At 42.7% G+C, this 21,418-nt stretch overlaps 1 protein-coding gene across 1 annotated transcript in view; it reads right to left on the bottom strand.

Moving 5' to 3' along the window:
* Positions 1 to 14,294, bottom strand: part of LOC126259596 (RNA-binding protein Raly-like) — a 418,128-nt gene extending 403,834 nt beyond the window's left edge. Inside the window, exon 1 of the mRNA XM_049956505.1 lies at positions 14,246 to 14,294. Coding sequence (XP_049812462.1) covers positions 14,246 to 14,251 — 6 coding nt within the window. The 5' untranslated portion in view covers positions 14,252 to 14,294. The remainder of the gene's footprint in view (positions 1 to 14,245) is intronic.
* Between the last annotated feature and the right edge of the window lie 7,124 nt (positions 14,295 to 21,418).

Below are 21,418 nucleotides of genomic sequence, written 5' to 3'. Positions count from 1 at the left end.
ACCTAGCACAGGGTTCATCGAACCACCTTCACAATAATTCTGTTATTCCACTCTGGAACAGCGGGCCTAAAAAAAGAACACAAACCTTTCCGTTCGAGCTCTGATTTCCCTTATTCTATTATGATGATCATTTCTACCTGTTGAGGTCGGCGTCAAAATATATTTTCGCATACGGAGGAGAAAATTGGTGACTGAAATTTCGTGAGAAGATCCCGTCGCAACGAAAAACGCCTTTGTTTTAATTATGTCTATCTCAGATCCTGTATCATGCCCTTGGCACTCTCTTCCCTATTTCTCGATAATGCAAAACGTGCTTCCCATCTTCGGACGTTATTTCGTTAATCATATCTGGTAAGGATCCCAAACCGCACAGCAGCACTCCAAAGAGGACGGACAAGCGTAGTGTAGGCAGTCTTTTTAGTTGGCATCTTGTAAGTGTTCTTCCAGTGAAACGCAGTCTTTTGTTTTCCTTACTCTGAACACTATCTATGTGGTCGTTACAATTAATTTAAGTTGATCGTAATTGTAATTCCTAGGTATTCAGTTGAACTGACAGCCTTTAAATTCGTGTGCTTTATAGTGCAACCGAATATTAACGGATTTCTTTTGGTACTCATGTGGATAATTTCACGTTTCACCTTATTCAGAAACAATTGTCACTTTTCGCACCATAGAGATATTGTGTTTAAGTCATTTTGCAATTTGTTTCGATCTTCTGCTGACTATACGATAAATGACACCATCACCTGCAAATAATATAAGAGGGCTGCTCAGATTTCCTCCCAAATAGTTTATATAGATAAGGGACAACAGGGAGCCTATAACAGCCAGCCGCTGTGGCCGAGCGGTTGGCGCTTCAGTCCGGAATGGCGCTGCTGTTACGGTCGCAGTTTCGAATCCTGCCTCGGGCATGGATGTATGTGATGTCTTTAGGTTAGTTAGGTTTAAGTAGTTCTAAGTCTAGGGGACTGATGGCCTCAGATGTTGAGTCCAATAGTGCTTAGAGCCATTTGAATCATTTAGAGCCTATAACACTATCTTGGGGGACGCCAGAAATCAGTCCTGTTTTGCTCGATGACTTCCCTTCAGCTACTACAAGCTGCGACGCCTCTGACAGATCACGAATCACATAACTGGGACTATGTTCCATAAGCACGCCATTTGACTACAATCCGCTTCTGAGGTACGGTATTAAAAGCACTCTGGAAATAATAAATACAAAATAATTTTGATTTTTTTTTGTCGATAGCACTCAACACTTCGTGTGAGTAAGGAGCTAGTTGTGTTTCACAAGAAGGATGTTTTCTAAATCCGTGTTGATTATGTGTCAACAGACCGTTCTCTTTGAAGGTAATTCATAACGTTCCAAACTCCTGCTGCATATCGGCGTTAATTTCGTGGATTCCTCCTACTGCCTTTCTTGAATATTGGCGTGGCTCCTGCAACTTTCCAATCTCTGGGTATGGATCTTTCGTCGAGCGAGCGCGTCCGCAAGCTTTCTACTTTTCGGGGCCTTCTGCTAAGGAGTCTACTTCCCTTTCACTTTATCTCCATGTCACTCTGTTCATTTCTAGATGCCAGTCTTTCGCTGAGAATGTGCTATGGCTAGGACGCAGCCAGGATTTTGTCAAAAGGGGGGGGGGGGGGGGGGGAGTGTAGGTGGGGTCTGTCTTCTTAAAGAGGACCTTCATTTTATTCTAAAAACGCATTTACTTATTTTTCAATTTTATGAGCATAACGCAGCTCACTCTTCTAATACAAGGTTCACTGCCGCAGAGGAGAAGACTAAGTCAAAATCCCTTCAGCACATCAAAGCATCCCAAGTTCCCCAATTCAGTCTCAAATTCTATTACAGTACCTTTCATTTCATTAAAATTCTTCGATTTCCGAAGTACAATTTTGGGATCTCAACACTGATTCACGCAATGATTTCAACAAGACTGTAGTGTACGCGAGCTCATAAATGAGTTCGTATTTATGCATGAAGAGTATGGTTATACTCTCTTTGATGATAATCAGCTCTTCTACGATGTACAACAAATTATCGTTTATACAACGTTTATTTACAAATGTCTTAAGAGTTGTGATGGTTGGACTCACTATTTCAAAGATATTCAGAACACAATTCCAAGGATATTCCGAGTGAGACATTTCACAGTAGACTATTTTTCTTGTCGTAATACTTGGACAAATGATATACTGCCGTTCCACAAGTTAGCTATCATCACGCACAGATACACTGTACGCAATGACGATTGCTAGCCGCCTTCCAACATAAATATGTTTGTGGTGTCAGTCATAACAATCTACGAGAGAGCTCCACACCCGACTGGACAGCCACTGCCGCCCCCCCCCCCACGCAAATATACATAAAAAGAACAATAATAATAACTAGGTAGTGTGTAATTTCATTTAGGTGATAAGGGGGAGTGGCGGGGGGGGGGGGGTTCCGGAACCCCTCTTTCGCCACGTCCTAGGCTACGGGAACTTTGCTTACTAATGCTTTCAACATACAAATCACACAACGTTGCCGGCTGTACGTTGTTGTAACTGTGTCTTGTTAGCGTGCTTTACCCTTACCACAAGTAAGATTAATTACTTCAGCTCTATGAATCGACGTAATAAAAATTTGTAGCATTTTACAGATCAACTTATGCGCCTAACCATTCAATTCATTTTACGATTCTGTAGCTCACGCTAGTCGTAGTCACACTACAAAACTATTCTTGTGAATTTGCAGAAAATTTTCAGTACTACGGAATTATTCGACCAGTATATGGGTAGATAGTACATCAATGCACCGCTCGTTACGATACAGAACTATGTAGTTTCTATAATACATTATGTTAGTAAACCAGACTTCATTCTGACTGTAAGATATTCGAAAAACAAAGTATTGGTTATTCCATACCACCAAAAGATATTCTCAGCAGCCATAGGGCGTAGAGGAATTTTTCAGATCCTTAAACTTGATGAGCGAAGAACGAACTATTGTTCATGGGGCATATATGACGCACCAACACTTTGATGATGATCTTTCCGTTATTTGTTGACACCACTAGTGATGTTAATGTTCAACAACAAACATAATAAATTAAAAGAGATAGGTTTAATGTAGACCCGGGAATAAAGTACAGGGTGGTGAGTTACGGACGAATTACTGTCCGCCACGAGCACATACAGTAACCAACAGATATACATATAATAATTAGATACTAAAGAGATAACAAATAAGATAATGAAAAGGTATAAATTTATAGAATTGATGACATCTCAGGGCGACAGTCTAAAACTCGAGGCCGATTTTGCGTGAGCCACCCTGTGTAATTGTGCCGTCGAAGAGAAAACATGGTGTCGTAGAATCACAGGGAGACTGAATTTTTGGACAATTGGAGATGACGACTGGTCAGACAGGAATAGAAACAAGAGAAAAGAAACAATTCTCAGGTTCTGAAGTATAAAATATTAAAAACTTTACGAACGCTCAGCGAGTTACTGAAATGTGTATGTTGGGAAAAAGTGCAGAGACACAAAAACAGAACGTAAATGGCCGAAAGAAAAGATTGGAGCGGGACACTTAAGACTGTTGAATATGAAATGGTGGTAGGCGACTCACGTAGACACGCGAATGGATGAGAGATGGAATTATTAAGTTCTATGCCGAATTCCAAGAAATAACAGGACGTGGGGGAAGGTGGACAGAAGATATTTGAAAGTAAGCAGAAGTAACGGGTCGATGCATAATAAAGTCTGAAAGTGATCTTTATCTAGCATTTTTTTCAAATGATTTATGATGATTAAAATTATTAAACAATCCAAAGAACTCAACTCAGGGCGAAACCAAATAAGATAGAACACAATTTCCCCGAATGAACTGCGACTCCCCGGGAAGCGCTAAGTGACGATTTCCAGGAAGTATGCTACTACCAGCACAGCTGAATGAATGACGCACAGGCTGTGAACTTTTAATAAAGTTCTCGACTGCCTAGTTCTGAATGGAAGAAAGACGGAAGATTTCTTCCGCTGTAACTGAGTCGGCATTAAGTTGAGCCCTGACAATTGTAGCGGGTTGGGGGCCACAGATTCTTGGACCTACCACAACTAGAACCAATAATCAAACGCGATTTTGTAAATGCTACAGTGTTGTCACAGCTCTGTAGACGGCTACTATTTACTTTTGCAGCCGTTAGCGTCTCGCAGTTGAAGGTTGGCAACAGTGCTACGACTCGTCATGGCTACTTAACGCCGCCTCGACTATGGTGTCTTGCTTTAGCCCAGTACCAACAATTAGCGCTTTTACACGGTAGTAGCGACTGTTTAAAGCTTTTTTGGTTTTATTTCACTGTCATTTGGGCCTCTATACTCCGATAAAAATACTTTGACGTTTCAGCGAATGGAATAATAGGGGCCAGTTGCCATCCAATCACAGTTATTTCTAGAGCGCCACGTGCTCCCCGACTCCTACTGTTTTGTAGGTACGCGCAGCGTCGTAACTAGCGTGGCAAGACTGGCCCCCACTGGAATCGCAAAGCAGTTTCACTCTGAGTTTAGCGCCAGAACGCATAATTAAGTATTTCTATTCCTTCGCAGGCGTTCTTCGTGAGACGATACCTGCCTATCGAAGTCAATGGACATCTACAGTATCGAAGTCAATGTAGCTGTCCAGAACCAATCACATACCGCCTATTTCCTCCGACCTATGTAACGTTCTCTTGTTGGGTTGGCGTAAATGATTATATGCGAACTGTAACGTTTGCTTTTACTTGCCCTCAACTTACTGTATGAAGGGATGAGACAGAGAAAATGTGGACACTGAATTATCACGGATGAACAGACCGGAAACAACACCGGTGACGTATTCCTCATGTGAGAATCTCAAGTAATAAGGATCATATTTCCACTCGTGCACAGTATATCGGTACTGAGCGGTACGACGTCGCGAACTGCAGTTCGATGCAAAAATGTGTGATAGTTTTAGCTCCGCTCTGCATTACACTGTTTAACCACAAAGGCAAAGGCAAACGGTGTACAGGGTTTCAGAAATTCACGTTACAAACTTCTAGGATTTTTAGTGTCCCGGACATGGGTTTCTAATCAAAGTATTATGTCCTCACGAGTCAAGTGAAAATTGTTCTGGTACCTCTGACAGTAGTGCTACTCCAGTTGCTAAGATTCTAGCGTAGGCAACTTTCCGAGCTGATAGTATGGGCCAAAACTAGAAAAAATGTCTAGGAAACATGAACTCATAAATGCATACCTTAAGAACTATGAGCACTCTCAGTAGAGGAGATGTGTTTTACAGTAGCGAAGATGACAAGTGCTCACATCTCCTCAGGTATGCAATTTAGGACCCATGTGTACTCAACATTTTTTTCCTTGTTTTGGTCGATACTGCCACCTCTAAACGTTGGCTACGCCACAATTGTAGCAAAAACGCTACCACCATATGTATTCCACTGCCAGAGGTTCGCTTATAATTTTCGATTCGCTCGTTTCCACTACAGGGACCCTTACTTCAAATTGATACATTTATTCTTTTCCATAACCCTACGAAGTCTGAATCATCATCACGTGATCACATTTACAGGCGCCGGCGCGTTTAACTCTGGCGCTCTGTAGCGTCGTTGGGTGACGTTTCCGAACATGGGTTCCTATTCAAAATACTATGTACTCACTCCCTCTACAAGTCCAAGAAGTTTGTAACGGGAATTTCGGAGGACCTGCACAACTGGAAACGCGATACTACACATAGGGGATGACGATAAATAAGGACCTTCAAATTGTGCGCCGTTATGATTATACACTGAAGCGCCAAAGCAACTAGTACAGGCATGAGGATTCAAATATAGATATGTAAACAGGCAGAATACGGCACCACGGTAGGCTCCACGCCTATAGAAGACAGTTGTTAGGTCGGTTACTGCAGCTGCAATGGCAGGTTATCAAGATTTAAGCACCAGCGATGGGGGACAGCATCTCCGAGGTAGCGATGAAGTGGGGAATTTTCCCGTGCGACCATTTCACGAGTCTACCGTGAATATCAGGAATCCGATTAAACATCAAATCTCCGATATCTCTGCGGTCGGAAAAAGATCCTGCAAGAACGGAATCAACGACGACTGAAGAGAATCGTTCAACGTGATAGAAGTGCAAGCCTTCCGCAAATTGCTGCAGATTCAATGGGGGGCCATCAATAAGTGTCAGCGTGCGAACCATTCAAGGAGCCGAAGGCCCAGTCGTGTACTCTTGACGACTGCACGACACAAAGCTTTACGCCTCGCCTGGGCCCATCCACACGGTATGACTGGAAACATGTTGCCTGGTCGGACGAGTCTCGTTTCAAATTGTACCGAGCGTATAGTCGTGTACGGATATGGAGACAACCTCACGAATCCATATTAGCAGGGGACTGTTCAAGCTATTGGAGACTCTGTAATCGTGTCGGGCGTGTGCTGTTGGAGTGATTGGGACCCCTGATACGTCTAGGTACGACTCCGACAGGTCACACGTACGTAAGGATCCTGTCTGATCAACTGCATCCATTTGCCGGCCGCGGTGGTCTCGCGGTTCTAGGCGCGCAGTCCGGAACCGTGGGACTGCTACGGTCGCAGGTTCGAATCCTGCCTCGGGCATGGATGTGTGTGATGTCCTTAGGTTAGTTAGGTTTAAGTAGTTCTAAGTTCTAGGGGACTGATAACCACAGCAGTTGAGTCCCATAGTGCTCAGAGCCATTTTGAACTGCATCCATTCATGGCCATTGTGCGTTCCGACGGGTTTGGGCAATTCCATCACGAGAATGCAGCATCCTATACGTCCAGAATTGCTACAGAGTGGCTCCTGGAACACTCTTCTGAGTTTAACGCTTCCGCTGGCCTCTACAACTCCCAGACGTCCCATTATTGGGCATATCTGGAATGCGGTGCAAAGTGCTCTGCAGACGAGATCTCCACCCTCCGTACTCTTACGGATTTATGGACGGCACTGAAGGATTCATAGTGTCAGTTCCCTCCAGCATTACTTCAGACATTAGTCGAGTCTATGCCACTCGTGCTGCGGCACTTACGCGTGCTCACGGGGACCATACACGATATTAGGCAGGTGTGCCAGTTTCTTTGGCTCTTCAGTCTATCAAATTATGGACTTTAGTTAGTCAAAACACATCAACAAAGTACATATATATGTTCGTTACACCTCTCCGTTTCAGGAATGGAAAATGTCTCGCAAATGACGACTACTGCGCTGGCATGCAAGAAATTAGCTATGGCTGCCAGACAAGATCTCACTTCGATTTCGCCAACAAAACGGTGAATTTCCTCCTTTAACTGGCGATGTTCAGTTTTACTGACATACGTCAGTGGCTTAATATAACTCCAAAGAGGAAGTCTTAAAGGTTTTCGTCACGTGACTTGGTCATCATTACGCGAGACAAGGCGATCCGGAAACGCTCACACACCATCTCAATGGTTTCTCGTGACGAGTGACAGATGGCACCATACCGCTGAAACCACAACTCTTGAATGTCTATTCCACTGAAATGAGGCCACAAAAAAATCCTTATCATCGCTAGGTATCTGTTTCCGTTAACTGTCACAATTTCCCGCGCCTCATGAAAAAAAAAAAAACCCACACCAAACCGTCACTCACAAGAATGCATTTCCATCACTTGAACCACGCAAGCATTTTCTGACACCCGGATACGGCAGTTCTGTTTATTCACGAATTAAATTACGTAGAACTGACCCCCGTCATTAAAGATGACATGCCTCGCAAACGCGTCCTCTTATCAGAAGCCAGTTACCCAACTGTCATCTTTCCTTGTGATCGGCTTCTTTCAACTGCTACGTTAACCGAATTCTGTAAGGATGGTAATTGGGTGAATTATCCGAACTGAATAATATCTTATGCCCAATTGTTGAGAACGTCGAACGAACTTCACGAGACTAACAGCCTCAAGCTCACGAACAACTGCAATGTTTTGCATACATCGGCCGAACGAGGGCGCTCAAAACTCTAATGCAGACGTCACCAAATTTTTTGACAGCGGGCCGGATAATAGACCAAATCACGAGCGCAGGACCCACCATCATTCTGTACTACATCTAAATACAATAATTTAAAATTGAAAATGATAAGTTTAAGGTACGTGGCAGTCAGGAGATCTATTATTGTAAGAATAATATTAATATGTGCTGTTTTCTGTAAATAATATTTAAATCTAAACTGTATCACAACATCTCGTGTTCCATACGTTTTATGAAGCACATTGAAGTACCACCGGCGGGCCAGATGAACTGACATCGCCTGCTGCATCCGGCACTTGGTTTGGCGACCCCTGGAGCGTCACAGAAAGTTTATAATAATTCTGCGAAGTGCGAACTGTTGATTCATTCGGTGATGTCTCACAGTTGCCGCGCATCTTTCTCCGTTCTGATAAAATGTTTTTACTTCAGGCACGTGCGGCGTAATAGTAAGCTGCTCCACGGTTACACAGACAATCAAGCCATGTGAGAACTGGTTACGGAAGGAGAAATGACAGACAACGATGTGGTCAAACGACAAATAAAGACGTAGTACGCGCTTCAAAACTGGCGCTCTTTTCGAAGGCTGTGAAGTGTACGGTTTTTTTGCAGCGTAGCAACGTGTCTGAGAGATGTTACCCTGGCATGTGGGCGAGTCCCGGACTGGCCTTCCATTACAGATGGAAGAGAGAGAGAGAGAGAGAGAGCGGAAACCGTCCCACGCCTTGCGTCAGGTGGATGCAGCAAGGCGACAAACCCAAGCCTCTCCGGCGACTTTCGTCTGTTAATCCACCGTTTTATCTTCTAGTTACTTGCACAGATTACGCTTGAAAGCAACGCTCACAAGATGAATCAGTGCTATTGTGTATGCTTCGTTTGTCGTGTCATGTTGGACAAAATACTGTTTTTTTCAGAAGCAATTTAATTTATCTTCGCATTAAAGGTGGCCATACATATGTTCGTTGTTTAAGAATTTAACTCTTTATGGTTGGGTAATACAGAACGAATCCCTTGAAATAGATCTGGTGTGTTTTATGATTTTTATTTCTGTGCGCGTGACATACGTTACGGTTTTCAATACTCCTAGCTCACCACCACCATCATCACAAAAAAAGGAATTAAATGAATACCATGTCCATTACACGTCTCGCATGAACTGTAAACGGCAGCAACCGCAATCGATTCGATTCCTAAAATGCTACCAATTTAAGCTGGGGAGGTATGCAACGCCGCAAATTGACAAAGCAATATTGTGTTGCTGGTACCCATGTCAACGGTACATCAACATCTACGACAGGGCGATTTTCCAGCGTCATAGGCGTCTAAAAATGTTTTCGTTAAAAATTCTGAGAACAGCTTTCATTCATAAAACGAGATTATGATGTATTGTGTTGTTTATACCAATATTTTAGAAATAGTGTACATACGACCTGTGAAATCGCGTACAACTGCCAAAATAGCTGGGGTTATCTACCTATAGAGATTTAAGACAGACTTCTCGCATAAATTTAGTTGTGGGACACACAGATACCGAAATGAGATTCATTGGAAGAGTCTGTAGAAAGAGGAATCCATTTAAAACGGCGACAGCTTGCATAATTCCTGTCCTACGTATTTTTAAGAATTAAGTTTGTCTGGTAGATTGAAATTAGATGTAGAGATAATATTCAAACAGGAATTGCCCTATTCTTCCAGTATTTTTTATGGAAGCGAGAGAGTTATAGTATTCCCAACGTTAACACCGGGAGATGTTACTAGAATGCTGCCGCGAACATTAAAAATATTGTGAACTGTCGATAAAAAAATCGACTGATTGTTTCTTGTACTAATTTCACTTAGAGAAAACGAAGAAAAAAACAGAGCTTACGCGGAGGATCGATTATCGTTTCTCCGCGAGCAATCCACAAGCAGGATACTACGTATTTCTGACTGTACAAGGGGGTACCGTGGTTAAATAACTGCTGGACTGCGGCTAAAATGTGCCCCACTCCCTCCATTTCAGCGAGCCACGATTTTATTTTCAATAATTTTGCAAAATAAATTGAATTAAATCAGTGACATGAAATGGATCAACTCGATGGAAATAAACTGAGGCGAATTAAGTTTTACGAATGAGGCAAGCTCAGAAACGCTGCATTCTACTGTAATGAAGATACCGCGACTACCGGATATTTGTACCACACGCCAGGAATCAAAACCAATCACTTGAGCTATTGGGATATTTCAGCATGCTCCTCTGGTGGTCCTGTTCAGACGTGGGCAACTTTGGTTGTTTATTTTAAAGTTACAGAAGGAAATATCGGTGACAATAAAAGGTTAAGTAAGACCTGTAGGCGCGACTAGACCGCGTTGTTTTAAACGTTAATGCTAGCGGTAAATACAAATTTTCATTTGTTACGAGATATTCTTTTCCTTCAACTACTCACAGTAAATACCGATACGATTATATCTGATCATGCAACCTCCGATCTTGCGCACATCCTTGTCCAAGTCACGCAGTGTAATTAATGAAATGTGCAGGCATACCAAAAATCGCGGAAACCAACAGTGGGCTGTACAGTACAAATTGTCGCTTACAAAATTTCGTGCTCTGCATATTTTCAGCAGAAAATGGACGTGAAAGAAAGAGTTTGGCAACACCGCAGTCACATTCAACACTGTATACCTATGTTGTTCACACTGCGTTCATCATATGAATAAACATGGCGTAAACATTGCACCATTTACTCCACTGCGTTTGGCAGAATCTCACTGTATTTCGTTTCACGTAGAGGCGAACTGTGTGCAATATAGAGAAGTACGATCGAAAGGATACGTTTTGTATTGTATTACACGCATATAAACGGCACGACAATGCGGGGCAACAGCTTTACCGGCGTACTGGTAATCTCTTAGCTCCTTCCTTCTCCAAATACATTTCGGTTCTGGAACTGTCATCTTCTACATTGATAACGAGTCGATCAACAACAGAATCCACGAAGCCACCCAGGCGCCGTATTTTCACCACTTCTTTTATGACGTGCCGTTCTGTATCCCGCCAGCGTTCGGCAGTTACATGTGAAAAAGCTGCGTACGTTAGTTCCAGTACGTCTGGCAGCTTAACAGTCTTCTTTCTCCTCGCAGCGAATCCCTTAGCTTGGCTACAGATCAGTTCTATTGCGTTCATACTGTAATGGTACAATGGTTCAAATGGCTCTGAGCACTATGGGACTTAACATCTATGGTCATCAGTCCCCTAGAACTTAGAACTACTTAAACCTAACTAACCTAAGGACATCACACAACACCCAGCCATCACGAGGCAGAGAAAATCCCTGACCCCGCCGGGAATCGAACCCGGGCGTGGAAAGCGAGAACGCTACCGCACGACCACGAGATGCGGGCAATGGTACAATGGCAAATGTAAAAATGCAGCATTTGTGTTGTGTGCTCGACGCTATTAAAATTATTGTCCTTAATGTTTTTACGACACTTATAACGCTGGTTCGTGAGAGATTACATCTTTGGCATAAAAATGGGCATAGTTCAAATAAAGAGTATTTACTTTCTCATTTTTGTAGTAAAAAACTAAATTGTTTTTTTTTTTAATCTGAGCAATTTTTGGTAACAATCTTTCATAAAATATCAGTAATTAAGAATTTATAATTGAAATGAAAACAGGAATTTCGCGTACAATATGCAATTAGAAACAGGATTTGCAATATTCATAAGGAATGATATTGAATTTTACAATTACGAGATGCAGGTATTTCACATTGAACGAAAAAAAAAAAAAAAAAAAAAAAAGATGACGAGGCGAGACTTGAAGCAGCGATTAATAAACTGCAGCAGATTATTAACCTACCGATCCAGCTATACATACAATATGTATCTCAACTGTATCAAATACAGTTTCTCGGATAACTTCAATGCCGATTTTGTTTTAAATTTATAAAAACCATTAAGAACAACCTATTTCTCGGCACTTTTTAACTGCGTCCCACACGCTTGTTTCACTACGGAACAGGAAGCAGCCTCAGCCATTTTCATACTGCGTATTAACAGCGCGACAATCAGAGCACAACAGTGCAGAGACCGACTACAAAACAAAAGCGTGATTAAGAAAATAAGTTGATGGCTGTTAATACATTGAATATATTAAAGTTTCATTTAACGTAACTTAGTAATAAGACATCTAATATATAAGTAGGACCTACTTCCAAGAGCGTAAAAACACCAGAGTACGTGTGCTACGGCTTCTGACCAATCATCGCGTTTGTGTTTGTTTACATGAGGTTTATTCTTATGATGAACACAGTATAGTTCAGTGGATAGAGTTTCGCGTTGGAATACACGAGTTGGTGAGTTCGATTCTGGCTCTATGTGTAGCTTTTTTTCTAATTTTAGACCGCATGATATATGGATTCTTATTCGTAATACAGCAGTTAAAGCAGGTCTTATTCAAAAGACGTGCAGTTATTTAGTACTAACACAGAACGAGGGTACGTTCGTTTTCATTAGACCCAATTTATTCTGCCTTTGAAGAGTTCGGAGAAACACATTAATAATTGCTAAATGTTTTCAGATGTACGGGCGTCTCTCTGAACACTATGATATCGCTGACAGTTTACTGAAAATATTACAACTGGTCGTTTTACCAAATGTAATGAGCTTGTTTTAACACCTCCACATTGGTATGTTTTGAAATTATTTTTGTGCTATACCATGTACAGTACATTAGGAATATTCCTAAGATATCTGCCGAATAACTGTTATGCTCAACATTTAAAAAATGTATATGTAGGATACATGTCGTTTACTAAACAATGTATACTACAGAGTTATTTGGCAGATAAAAATTAGAAAATAAAAAGAAATGTACCTAGGTCCGGAATCGTACTCGTTATCTCGACTATTTTATGTGATTCGTGTTAGCAAATTACCTTTCTCTGAAGCCAATTTTTCTGAAATATGCACGGAGCGAATTTTTTTAGTGCAACTCTTCTTCAAGGAATCGCGTTATAGCGGCCGACAGCACAAAGTTTGGTGCATCCTCTATACTGGAATATGAGTTACAACTGATAATACACTGGTGCGACTGATTGCTGAATGGTGATAAGCAAAGCCAAAAGATGGCTATTTACCCTTTTAGTACAACTGTCCAGACAGTAGATTTTTAAATATTTTTTACACAATTTGTACTAAAAAATATGAATCGATCTTTTATTTGGGTTAATACAGAGTATCCTCTCTATATTAATGACCCTTTTACATAAAGCATTGCTATGACTCACCGACTTGCGGAATCGATAGACGTGACATTGTTGTTATTATTGTCGCAGCCAAGCCAATTCACATATTTAGCGATTACCTGTTCTTCTCTGTTGTCATTGAACCACCTACCGATGATGGTACTAACGTGTGTTAATAAAAGAAGCCGGCCGCTGTGGCCGAGCGGTTCTAGGCGCTTCAGTCCGGAACCGGCGACTACTACGGTCGCAGGTTCGAATCCTGCCTCGGGCATGGATGTGTGTGATATCCTTAAGTTAGTTAGGTTTAACTAGTTCTAAGTTCTAGGGGACCGATGACCCTGTGGTAAATCCCATAGTGCTCAGAGCCATTTGAACATTTGATAAAAGAAGTTCCAGTATTCCACACAAACGAGGGAGCTCGCAGGGAGTGATAAGTCTGATAAGGTCCACCAGCAGTAGGCGTGGAACCGAAATTCAAACCATTACGTCGACTAATTGAAACATTTAAAAACGCGTAACTCTTGTATTTATTTCGAACAAAAAATGCTTTCAGTGATGGGATATTTGAGCCTCCTCTACATACCATTCAGTAGCTTGCGGTATAGGCTACAGACACCAATGAACGTAGTAACCAAGCACGATGAAAAAGCCATAGATAAAGCACGTTGTATAAATTTCTGTTCAGCGACTCTCATAAAACGGCGGTAAAGACACGGACGGTTTCAGTAACAGTTACGCACTACAGAAACTCGCACAAGACACCAAGCAACACTGGGGAGAAGGAGTTTATAACGAAAGCAATCGACGGTATCTCCGCGGGGTTGCGATCGTCACTTTTTTTTTATCTATTCTTCGTCTAAGTGATACAACGAAGCACACTTTTTTTTTCTATATATGTCGCAGCACTGTCGTTGCAAGTATATCAAACTGATCGGCAGTCACCAGCCACTCGCAACAGTGAAGAAAAGCGGCACGCGCGGTGTTTGCGTGACTCACCAGCATGTCGCGGCCCAGACGCGCTGACGGGACGCAGTCAGCTGACGCACTGAGCTCGCGCGCCCGGCTTCGCTCTGCGCACGTCCCGCTGGCGCTCGCTGCGCATGCGCGGGGGGCGGGCCGGCCGCGCAGAGGGTTTATCCGCGCCCGAGTGGCCATCAGAGTTCTGCGAACCATCTCTGCGCTAGCCGCCCCGCGTCAGCTGGTCGCGCTGTCCGCGAGCCATTGTCGGCCGCGCGCGCCGCTGAAGTTTCGCTGTCACAAAAGGCGATTACTGAATAGTGCCGGGCTGAGAATTCGGGAATGCTTTCCAGAGCCAAGTTGTAAAGTGCATCGGACTGAATTCGCTTCTCTCGCGCTGGGTAAGGGGAAGAGGAGACGGGGGGGGGGGGGGGGGGGAGGGGAAGGGGGGGAGGCCACCAGCGGCGGTGGAGAGGCCTCTCGACCGACTGAGTGGGACAGAACACAGTGGACTAGCTAGGAGCACTGAAGCGACAGAGAAAGGAGCGCCGTACGAAAATATGTTATGCGAGCAGCAGCCTGTACCTTGGTAAAAGTCACAGACGCGTCCTCTGGCCCAGTTCTGTAACAGTCAATCGGTGGAGATATTCCCCGTCATGATGGCATTGAAACGGGGGATGACACGCGTAATGCTGAAAAACTAAACACCTTTTTCCAAAGCTGTTTCACAGAGGAAGACCCCACTGCAGTTCCTTCTCTAAATCCTCGCACGAACAAAAAAGTGGCTGACATCGAAATAAGTGTCCAAGGAATAGAAAAGCAACTGAAATCAGTCAACAGAGGAAAGTCCACTGGACCTGACGGGATACCAATTCGATTCTACACAGAGTACGCGAAAGAACTTGCCTCCCTTCTAACAGCCGTGTACCGCAAGTCTCTAGAGGAACGAAAGGCTCCAAATGATTGGAAAAGAGCACAGGTAGTCCCAGTTTTCAAGAAGGATCGTCCAGCAGATGCGCAAAACTCTGACATCGTTCTGTTGTAGAATTCTAGAACATGTTTTTTGCTCGCGTATGATGTCATTTCTGGAAACCCGGAATCTACTCTGTAGGAATCAACATGAATTCCGGAAACAGCGCTCGTGTGAGACCCAACTCGCTTTATTTGTTCATGAGACCCAGAAAATATTAGATACAGGCTCCCAGGTAGATGTCATTTTCCTTGACTTCCGGAAGGCGTTCGATACAGTTCCGCAGTATGTTTGATCAACAAAGTAAGAGCCTACGGAATATCAGACCAGCTGTGTGGCTGGATTGAAGAGTTTTTAGCAAACAGAACACAGCATGTTGTTCTCAATGGAGAGACGTCTACAGACTTTAAAGTAACCTCTGGCGTACCACAGGGGAGTGTTATGGGACCATTGCTTTTCACAATATATATAAATGACCTAGTACATAGTGTCGGAAGTTCCATGCGACTTTTCGCGGATGATGCTGTAGTATACAGAGAAGTTACAGCATTAGAAAATTGCACAGAAATGCAGGAAGATCTGCAGCGCATAGGCACTTGGTGCAGGGAGTGGCAATTGACCCTTAACATAGACAAATGTAATGTATTGCGAATACATAGAAAGAAGGATCCTTTACTGTATGATTACATGATAGCGGAACAAACACTGGTAGCAGTTACTTCTGTAAAATATCTCGGAGTATGCGTACGAAACGATTTGAAGTGGAATGATCATATAAAATTAATTGTTGGTAAGGCGGGTGCCAGGTTAAGATTCATTGGGAGAGTCCTTAGAAATTGTAGTCCATCAACATAGGAGGTGGCTTACAAAACACTCGTTCGGCCTATACTTGAGTATTGCTCATCAGTGTGGGATCCGCACCAGGTCGGGTTGACAGAGGAGATAGAGAAGATCCAAAGAAGAGCGGCGCGTTTCGTCACAGGGTTATTTGGTAAGCGTGATAGCGTTACGGAGATGTTTAGCAAACTCAAGTGGCAGACTCTTCAAGAGAGGCGCTCAGTATCGTGGTGTAGCTTGCTGTCCAGGTTTCGAGAGGGTGCGTTTCTGGATGAGGTATCGAATATATTGCTTCCCGCTACTTATACCTCCCGAGGAGATGACAAATGTAAAATTAGAGAGATTCGAGTGCGCACGGAGGCTTTCCATAAGTCGTTCTTCCCGCGAACCATACGCGACTGGAACAGGAAAGGGAGGTAATGACAGTGGCACGTAAAATGCCCTCCGCCACACACCGTTGGGTGGCTTGCGGAGTATAAATGTAGATGTAGATTCACTATCCTCTTCACTCGGGGGAACCTGCTGGATTTTTTTAGGGCACTGGACTCTGCTGCTTATGATTAAAATCCAAAGCCCACCCTGCTTTAGATTTTCGATGCCATCTCCAAATTACTTTAAACTGGTAAGTGGCCACTCACTTGCGGATTTTAGAGACGGCCACGGATATTTCCGGCGCATTTAGGAAAACCCGTGGTTCTCGCACATACCGTATATTACCCGTTTTTGATGCAGCTTACACCTATCTTCCTGAGGCTTTCGAACATCTTCCACCATTTTAAATTGCCGAACTTTTTTCCGGGTCGACAAATCCTGTTGATCGTATCTTGGTTCTATTACAAATCGCAACGTCAGAACTGTCTTTGCGATGACGTTACATTCCTTAAAAATAAACCGATCGTCATGTATCATCAACTGGCCGGCCGGGGTGGCCGAGCGGTTCTAGGCACTTTAGTCTGCAACAGCGCGACCACTACGGTCGCAGGTTCTAATCCTGCCTCGGGCATGGATGTGTGTGATGTCCTTAGGTTAGTTAGGTTTAAGTAGTTGTAAGTTCTAGGGGACTGATGACCTCAGATGTTAAATCCCATAGTGCTCAGAAGCATTTGAACCATTTGTATCATCAACTATCTCTCAATGAAAAAATTAAAATTGAAACAAATGAGCCCTAGGTGACAATTTTTAGTCTTATTAACCAGGAGTTTCAACACATCTAAGAGTGCCTTCATCAGAATTTCGACATTTAATGTGGGGTATAACATAATTACAAATTTTGTGACTAAAGCCCTTCTGGCCTGTTATTTATTTTATACGCGACATGTGAGTACTGTCTCTGTCTTGTATTGTTAGTCAGTACTTCCACTTTTTATATAAAAAATATTTTTCCATAAGTTTGTAATTATGCTATAGACCACTTTAAGTGTCTAAATTCAGATGCAAGCACTCTTAGAAGTGTTGATACCTGGTTAATAAGACTAAGAAATTGTGACCGAGGGCTCATTTGTTTCAATTTCAATTTATAATCGGTCACTGAACCAAGCAGCCATGTTTAAAACTTTGCGATCTCTCAATGACTTTTATAAAACTATAAAACCTGGGAATGCCTGGAGAACGGATCTATACAATGTGCCTTCGTAAAGCCTACATGTTGTACGATCAATGCCAGAGTACTGATTAATTAGTACTGGCTACATAGAGAAATTTGAGACAAAATTGACGCACAGTAAGGTGTCAGAATTTTTGCTGCTTCATTCATCTCTGTAGTAGATGAAAAATCGAGATGATTCAAAGGGTCTCAGCAGCTCTGAATCCAAGCGGACGGTATTCTGAGACGGGATGAAAATGAGGCTGAGATACTGCAGAAGGTGAAAGACCATAATGCTATACTCGAGTCATTTGGTCTCACGATAAGCCAGGCGAAACGTTATTTTTTGCCTCTTGGTTTACGGAATATCCGTATTAACATCACTCTGGCATGGCAAACAGTGTTGGATCCACCAAATCAATTTCGTTATCTTGCAGTGTAATAAAAACAGTTAATCAGCCATCTGCAGAAGTTGCTAGTAGACTAGAGCATAGTTTTATTAGGTTCTGGGGAGTTGTCTATAGGATAAAACCAAAACTGATGCTCTATAGGATTCTTGATATATTAACCATTACATGAAGTCTAGAAACCTGCATTCAAACCAACTGAAATATCGGCGAAATACAAATGGTGGCTCTGAAGTTCTTATGAACTATGATTTAGTAAACGAGAGGAGGAAAATAAGTAACGACGATGTAGGTATATTGTGAGAAAAGCGCTTGATGTTGCCTGTGTTGAATACAGGCTGAAATGGTTTGGTTATCTCAAGTCAAGGCACCAACAAACCTCGGACAGAATGTGATTTGAAAGGGAACTGAAAGGCAGGAGTCTTAGAGGACGGCCAAGGAAAAAATGGATACGGCAGATTAGAAATGATCTACGGCGTGAACTGAATTTCCAGTGGACTATTGCTGTAAACTCCTAAATTGGCAGAAGAAATGTGGAGAGCTTGGAATTTAGTTGCGCATTTGTATAGAGCAATCCAGTGATAGAGAAGTTTTTGACTCTAAGGTGTTTCGGTTGTTCTGGAAATTCAGTGATGAACATTCCAATAAAATGACACAGGACAAAACCTCACCTATTCCGTTAGGTATCGGATTGTACCAACGGCAGTCGAGATAAGAAAGACAGCCATGGTTGCCTGTATTCTCAGAAGTTCACGTTCTCAAGAAAAGAGTGCTCGATTTCAGCTGTTGGTAAAGTACCTTGTTCATTCTTCCGTTGCTGCCTGATAGAAGCCTTTATGTTTATAGATAATGATAGTAATTTGGTGTAGCTCAGTGGCCGGGTGCTAGTCTTTCAACTGGACGCCATTTTGGCAGCGTGCATGTCTCTAACCGACGCCTGTCATCCAACCAAGGAATGGGGACTTACTGTTTGTAAGACACAAAATGCGGATGCTCCATGCATTTGTTTAATCAACTGGTTTTCGGCGTACAAGACCATTCACTGCTAGAGAATAAGAGTCTATCGTCACCAGAGAGGACGCGGTATAGCAAAAACTTTGCAAAATTTAATATACATAGAAAATGCGATGTAGAAATAGATTAAATATCGTCTTTGATGCTGTAGTTCTTAGCTGAAATGTGCTGGCATGTTCCTTTGCATTTATCAACTGTTTAATTACATGTGATTACGAAGGCTTTTCCGGCGTAATAATTGATAATATTCTTCTCGGGGGTGCAGTCGGATCATAACGTCATCTTGACACAATATTTCAGCGGCCCATCTGACCACCATCTTCAGGTGATAGTGCTGGTACACAATCTCGCCGGAACTGACTTCTCAATGCTAGCGGCAGCTCCTATATAGGCCTCAGAAGGCCCACAACGTGAGCGCGAGACGGTGCCGTAACTGCCCTCTAGCGCAAGTAAACAAACCGCGCCGCCAGTGGTGTTTAATTACACATTTAATGTACATTACAGTTTCACTATCAAAGATAACATTTAATCTTATTTTGCTCGAAAAACGTTTTCTGCATAGTTGTTCTTCGTTACTGTAGCCTTTTTGATGACGATTGCCAGTTACTGTCTGAAGATAATCTTGTAAGCCGGAAACCGATTCACTACATAAATTAATACTGCAGGGTACCAATACGTTATGTTTGTCGTCTGTAAATACTAGACATTTCTCTCATTGTCGTGTTATATGGTAGGCTGGTGTTTTCCTCAGGTCCGAAAAGGGCTTACGAGCCAATTGTAGAGAAAGTTAATGTTATAGTTAGAAGTTTTTTCTCATACAGAAATTGTGGTTAGACATGGAACTGTGACTATTTGTCGATAAACTGAAATGTAAAAGGAAACCCTTCATCTGCTGTAATTCTGTGAGTCAATGTCATCTGCATAAAGGAAACATCTTACGTGGATTTTGTTTGACGGAGATAAGGATTATGGCTGTAACGGGATTCGAGGGTGGGGCAAATTTAATGCTTGTAGCTTTCACCTGAAAACTGCACAATTTTCTGCTGCCTAGCAACGCATTTGCGACTAACAATGTTGTACACAAATTTGTTGCTTGGACGACTTTGTCTGTGTGTAAGAAGCTTCACCTTTCAATGAAGACAGAAGGTGAAAAAGTCAGGAAAAGGCTGTACGTGAGTGCAGAGAAGCAGTAGCTTGCTTCTCAGTATTGCTGTTGTGGCCAAAGAGAACTTTTTTCTTCTACTACAATTGTATGTAGTCTATTGGCTTTTATGATAGATATTAAAGTCACTCCCGTGTTTAGTACGCTAGGTTTCGTGTTCTAAGCTCATCTTAACTCTGTACTTTTCGCTGAGAATGCCGGTCACAGAGGGACTGATAGAAGTCGACTAACACTGCCTTGATTTCCTCTTGGTGCCAACCTTACTGAACAAACAATACTGCGTACAGCAAAATAGCATAGAGTGTTCCGTAATTTGTAGCAACAAGCTCACTGTATCTATTACATAAAATCATTTAGATTATCGTAACCTTAGTCTCGGTGTGACAACTACGATTTCGCAAAAGCATTTATGCGCGTTTCCTTTCATATGGTGCTTGTCATGCGGGAGTAGTGTTTCCGGGTGGCAGGGGTTACTCCCAAAACGTCATGTACGAAGCGCCAAGTGACAGTATGCATGTATTCTCTGCGATCAATGTGTCATATCAAACAAACCCTTCGCTGCTCTGGAACGCCAACAGGCTGGAAGTTTTACGATTTATATTTTAGAGACATAGGCGAAGAGAGCGGCGTCGATTAAAATAAGGGGGATATAGCAGCTGCCTACAGCCACTCCAGTAGTTTCGCAGAGAATGAAACAGGAGAATTGCTACAAATTAATCTTAAGTATATAAGGTAGCTCGTCAGATAATCACTGAACACAATAAGTGCACTTCCACCACTGAATTTGTGTTACAGCAGTTTAACTACGCGGAAAGCAAACGAAATGGTGCCTTGCAATAAATGGTGTCGCTGGAATATTGAAGAGAAGCTAGGCGAGAAGTGTAAACAAGGTGGCGTGGGTATTCCCCGTAGGTTTTTTCTGTTGTAAGGACGTCTCCAGGAACTGGCAGACAAGCCGGGCTAGAGGGCTTGCGGATCCTCCAGCCGACTTATTATGGCGGCTAAACGACTCCTGAGACCTCCAACACATTACGCCTAGCGTGGATAATACGCACACAAAAGAGAGTGAATGTTCTCACCACTAGGTTAAACTCAGGGTAAAGAGGTCCTAAAAAGGGAACCTGCAGGGGCGGGGCCCAAGGGTGATGTTTTCATAGTTTAGCAGGGGAGGAGAACATCCCTCCTACAAATATTGTTCTTGACAATTTCGAGGCAACCAATTAGCGCTTTTACAGTAGGC

Source organism: Schistocerca nitens, chromosome 5 (genome assembly GCF_023898315.1).
Source record: "Schistocerca nitens isolate TAMUIC-IGC-003100 chromosome 5, iqSchNite1.1, whole genome shotgun sequence".
Taxonomy (NCBI): domain Eukaryota; kingdom Metazoa; phylum Arthropoda; class Insecta; order Orthoptera; family Acrididae; genus Schistocerca; species Schistocerca nitens.
This window is presented reverse-complemented; position numbering and strand designations above follow the sequence as displayed.